Below are 5,197 nucleotides of genomic sequence, written 5' to 3' on the forward strand. Positions count from 1 at the left end.
GTAATGTGATTTCAATGCACGATGCAAATCCGTGAAGCAGCGAGACCGTGAAAGGTGAACTGCGTTATAGCGAGGGTTCACTGTATATATTTTTCACAAATTTAAATGTCTTTAAATACCCATTAACATGAATCCTTCATGTTGTAGTGAATGGATAAATGGAGGCAGAAGATGTTATCTTTCAGTAAGAAATACACACATTCAGTGACACACAGGAGCTCTCTCAAGCTGGGCACCGGTTCACTCACAGCGCAAGACTAACCTGGACCTGTCCCTCCAAACCTCCTGCACTCCTCCAGTTTAATATAAAACACAATTTTATACAATATATATAGTAGGCTCCATCTCTCTACCAGTTTGGGGGTCCATGGCCTGAAAAACTTTGAAGACCCCTGATTTAGACCATTGTTTATGTTTTATTTTGAAAGTAAATTACAATAACTGAGCAAGATGCTGGTTCATAGGCACCTGACCAGTCCAGTTCAGTTACACATCATGTTGGATCCAATAAGGAAATTCAAAGTTGTCTATTAATATTTGCCAATGACAGTACATATAATAAGTAGAAGCTTTTGTATTCAAATCTTTGGTTCAAGGCACAAAAAGGCAAGTCTATATATGTATAGTATATTTCAACATAAGGGCAATTCAAAGTGCTTTACATAAAACATAATAGGCATCAAAAGAAAATGTAAAAGCAACATATATAAAATGAAAAAGGGTTACAAAAAATACAATTAGAAATACAGGCACACACTTATTTGGTTTGATAAAAGTCAGTGAAAAATGGAAAAGTATTTATTTGACTAAAAAGAACAGGGAGTTCGAGCTGACCTATAATTCTAGATATAAAAGCTTAAAAGCTGAGCTTTTATCTGTGTTTAGTTTTGACTCATTCAGGGGACAGAAGGCAGACCTGTTCCAGATCAAATAACCTGTCCCTGAATGCAAACATGCTGTTGCATAGCACAGATGTTGGACAAATGATCTTTAGTGGACGTGCTTACAGCTCAAAATTGTATGAGCTAACACAACTCATTGTTTATGTTAGGGGGGGGGTATTTGTTAGCACATCAAGGCTAACCAAACACTACTTCAGTTCATGGAAAAATAAACATTCACCTCATTCCCTCCCGTATTTTGAGTTGTTGTTTTTTTCATAGAAAAAAGCCAGTCATGATCACATATCTTTTGAATTAGAATTAATGTTAAAAAAAAAACCATGTAGATCGTAACAGGACTGAAACCAACATAGAACATACTGTAATTGTGATTTATCTGTAGCCACCCACTGTTATCTTTGACTTTGAGGGGCGTTAAATGGGTTGTCTGTGGCCCAGATGGTAGAGTGGGTTGCCCACTAAGGTTGGTGGTTCAATCCCCAGCTCCTACTGTCCACATGCCTGAGTGTCCTCGGGCAAGACACTGAACCCCAAGTTCAGTGATGTCAGACAGATTCTGTTCTGACTGGCGGAGATAAATCTGACATCGAGCTGCATATAGACATTCTCTTATCTTAGCGAGGGTCCATTGAACTGTCTGTCACATGGACAAAGGTGAATGTGGGTGTTTGTTTGTGCAGACAATTTCAGTGTGAACAGAGGGTAGATAAGCCCTGTTAAGCCCTCAAATAAGTCTCAGCCCAGGGCATACCCTCCTGACTCGCTGCTCCTCTGCGGACCCATCATGCTGCGTCCAGCGCTTCTTGGCTTCACCCTGGCCTGTGCAGTGGCTCTCAGCAGCTCTGCTGTAGTTCTAGAAAATGACAGGCCTATCCTGTGGGCACATACGACTGGCCAAATGACTGATTTGCCAATCCAGGATGGGGTTTTGAATCCTGACCCCTGGCACTTCCTTCAACGCATGAGTCTTTACCGGCTGATGATAGCTGCCACAGATCCCTTCATGGGATCCATGGGGACAAACGCAACAGACAGTCCAATCTGGGGACTGCCACTGCAGCTCGGATGGCTGCTCACGTCAGGTAAGAAGAACATTATTATGAGTAGTATCAATAATAATGCTATAGAATCGAGACACCAACCAATAATGTGCTGTTTCTGTAGGGCGTCTGGGTGACCCAACCGGTGCAACAACCTGCGGTCTACAAACAGGAGATACTATGTGCATTTCACCTCAGAGCTGGTGGGCCTGTAAGTACGACAAACAAACTTAGAAATGAACACAAACGCACACGCAGAGCATGAACTGCAACTTTATTTCTCCCCAGGTGTGAACCACTATGCTTCTATACTTCCCTTCCTGTCTGCTGCACAGCAGGGCTTCTTAGGAGATGGAGTTCAGGTACTTGTGCAGTCCTAAATTGATCGTAAAAAAAACCCCATTAAAAGCTGTACTCATGGAATATTTTTGGCAGATGTTGTTTTTATATCATCACAAACATGAACAATTATAGTTTTAATGATGTTGAGGATGACTATAATGATCATTATTATGTCATCAGGTCCAGATGCAGGCGCCTGTAGGTGCAGAGGACTATTGTACTTCCCATGCTGACTGTTCAACTCGCTACCCTGATGCTATGAAGAAGTGGGATGCCTTTTTTCAGGTATTTGGAAAACACATACACACCGGTGCTGGTTTTAAATGTGTACTTCTTTGCATTACACTTGTATAATGTCCTCTTATAACAGAACACCTGGGGTACAAAGTCGAGGTATGGAGTTAGAAAAACATGAGCCTATGTAAAGCAGAGAGGGTCTAAAGTCAGCATACCTTGGCTCCTCCTGCTTTTGTTTTACTGTCTCTTCAGCTTCCCCCACCTTTATGAAACTGTAATACTAAATTGCTGGAATAGTCCTTTAATGGTCCATGTGTGTGTTTTAAGGGTCTGAAGGCTTCGACTGACTCTCCTCTGCCTGACAACGAGAAGAAAGATGCTCTTCTTGGTCTCTACTGGGATGCCCTCATGGCTTCATATTCAGCCTCTGCAGCATGCAACACCAAGTATGTATCCATCTATCTACCTTGATACAATATGGAGCATAGCTGAGTGTAAAGACTTGAAAGAGGGAAACTGTCTCCCAGAACCTTTAAAGCTCATTATTCAACAAATTATATCTTTTTGTTTAACCTGTAGTCTATACCAAAAACTAAGGGTAAAATGCAGGGGGATTTTGTTTGCTCGACTATTTCTTGGCCAGTTGCATACAGTACAGTCTCTGCTGGTAGCTAGGCAACCTCACAGTGATAACATAAGTCCAGGACAGAGCCGGGCCAGCTGATTTCCCCTGCTAAATTAGACTAATTGTCTCCAGGCTGTAGCTTATTATGTGACTGTAGCAGAACGTATATTTCCTAAAATGCTGAAGTATTCCTTTAACCTGTCTGAACCTCGGCCTCCCTCCTGTCCTCTCCTCTCCATCAGGCAGAGCCACTATTCCTCTGAAGAGATGTCGTTCGCCAGCAGCTGGCTGAGCTCAGCAGAGTACGTGTCGGCGGCTCATTTCCAGTCCAACTTGGAAAAAGCAATGATGTTCCTAAACCCCATGCCAGGTCGGGTTTTGAAGGTACATACCGACAACTTCATCCATCCATCTATTTATTTAACATCTCGCAGTTTTTTTTCATTTCTGTCTTATTTGTACTTGTAGGACGGCGATGTTGCACCTAACATAGCTGATCTGAGTGCAGAGGAGAACCACACACTGAGAATCTTCTCCTGGAAGAAAAATATCAACTTTGTACTTGGTAGGACACCAACAAAGTTACATTTTTCATATAGCTGTTGTTTGTCTTGAATTTTCAAGCTTTTAGTGATGGTAATGATGATGTCATCTCCCAGGTGGGACGCTGGAGAGTTTGTGGAAAAGCGCCATGTGCTCAGTGACCACAAGAGAAAAAGGCGGGGAGCTGTTGGAGCAGCTGTTGCTGAATCCCACCTTCCCTACAACCACATTCATGACCATCATCTCTTCAATGTCTACAAGCTGCTGAGACAAACACACTCGCCAGCAGAAACAAACTTCCTTTTGTGTAAAGTGAGTCACTTTGTCACCTCAGAAGTGAGTTTTGTTTTTCATCCAACCGAATAGTTCAAATAATGACCATTATTTGGAGGGTGTGGACCAACAGACCGTGGTCATCCACATGTCGTTGTTCTCGTCATTCTTATGAACATCTGTTTCTCGGTAAACTGTCAACAATCCCTCACTTCCCTCACTATTAAACTCTTTTCATTCAAGCTCTTGTTATTGCACTTTAATCAGTAACATCTTAGTTTGTCAACATGAAGAAGTCCAAACACTCAAAGTTCTCAAACTCCTTCTAGTTAATAGTTACTTTACAGATTTTAATTTTGCATACAACATAGATAATGATTTAATAAAACACTGAAATTCGTTTTTTTACTTTATTTGTTGGGTACAATAATCCAATTTTATGATTTGTAATATTCTTACAGGGACCACTATGATCACTTTTGACACTTGAAGTACATTTTACAGATAATATTTTTTTACTTCAGTATGAATTTAACTGTATTTTCATATGTAATTGAGAATGCTTACAAGGCTGCTACTTTTACTTCTTTTACTTCTAAATATTTCTTTCATTACTAGCAGATGGGTGAAAAATATTTATGTAGCATCAAAAGAAAGGAGAATTTATATGTTATGACTATGAAACATGATCAGTTTACTAAGTGCACCATAAGATTTAGCATAATGTTGATGCACACGAAAGCATATACTGTATATAGCATTTTATCCAGAGATCTATTCTGGTCCAATAGTGCACCCTAGTGGTAATATGATGTAAATGCTTTCATGTAATTTCTCCAGCAGTAATGATATAGGCATCTGAAGCGACACTTACAATAAGCATTTCCTTTCTGATAGTGGTGACAAAAGTTTGGACTAATTTTATGAGCTCAATAATGTCGCTTGGACTTTATAATACTGATGAAGACGTTGACTCTGTACCCTTTCTGTAGACACAAGAAAAGGCATCTGTATACAAAGAGGTCTCCAGACAGATCGATAAAAAGGCAGTAATTTGTCTGGGGAGAATAAAAGGGAAACGATGCTTAATCTGCCCATTACTTCACAACAGATTTCATATTGGATACAGTCATCATGGTTTCGATGTCTACTTATTTCTGTTTCCTGGTAATGGATTATTGGAAGGAACAGAAACACTTGAAAGTATTTCTGAGTATTTCTAAAGAAGAAAAGCA

General features: G+C 40.3%; 1 protein-coding gene across 1 annotated transcript; it reads left to right on the forward strand.

Moving 5' to 3' along the window:
• The first annotated feature begins 1,650 nt into the window (after positions 1–1,650).
• On the forward strand, positions 1,651–4,204 carry LOC138630248 (protein LEG1 homolog). The gene is made up of 8 exons (XM_069714461.1): positions 1,651–1,984; positions 2,067–2,153; positions 2,231–2,304; positions 2,465–2,569; positions 2,849–2,967; positions 3,389–3,530; positions 3,615–3,711; positions 3,806–4,204. The coding sequence occupies exons 1-8, from the start codon at positions 1,687–1,689 to the stop codon at positions 3,955–3,957; spliced, it is 1,074 nt and encodes a 357-aa protein (XP_069570562.1). The 5' UTR covers positions 1,651–1,686; the 3' UTR covers positions 3,958–4,204.
• The last annotated feature ends 993 nt before the right edge of the window (positions 4,205–5,197 follow it).

The sequence above is a fragment of the Brachyistius frenatus genome, unplaced genomic scaffold, assembly GCF_029030835.1.
Source record: "Brachyistius frenatus isolate BFR_SWC_R1_liver_20210118 unplaced genomic scaffold, ASM2903083v1 Contig_130, whole genome shotgun sequence".
NCBI lineage: Eukaryota > Metazoa > Chordata > Actinopteri > Embiotocidae > Brachyistius > Brachyistius frenatus.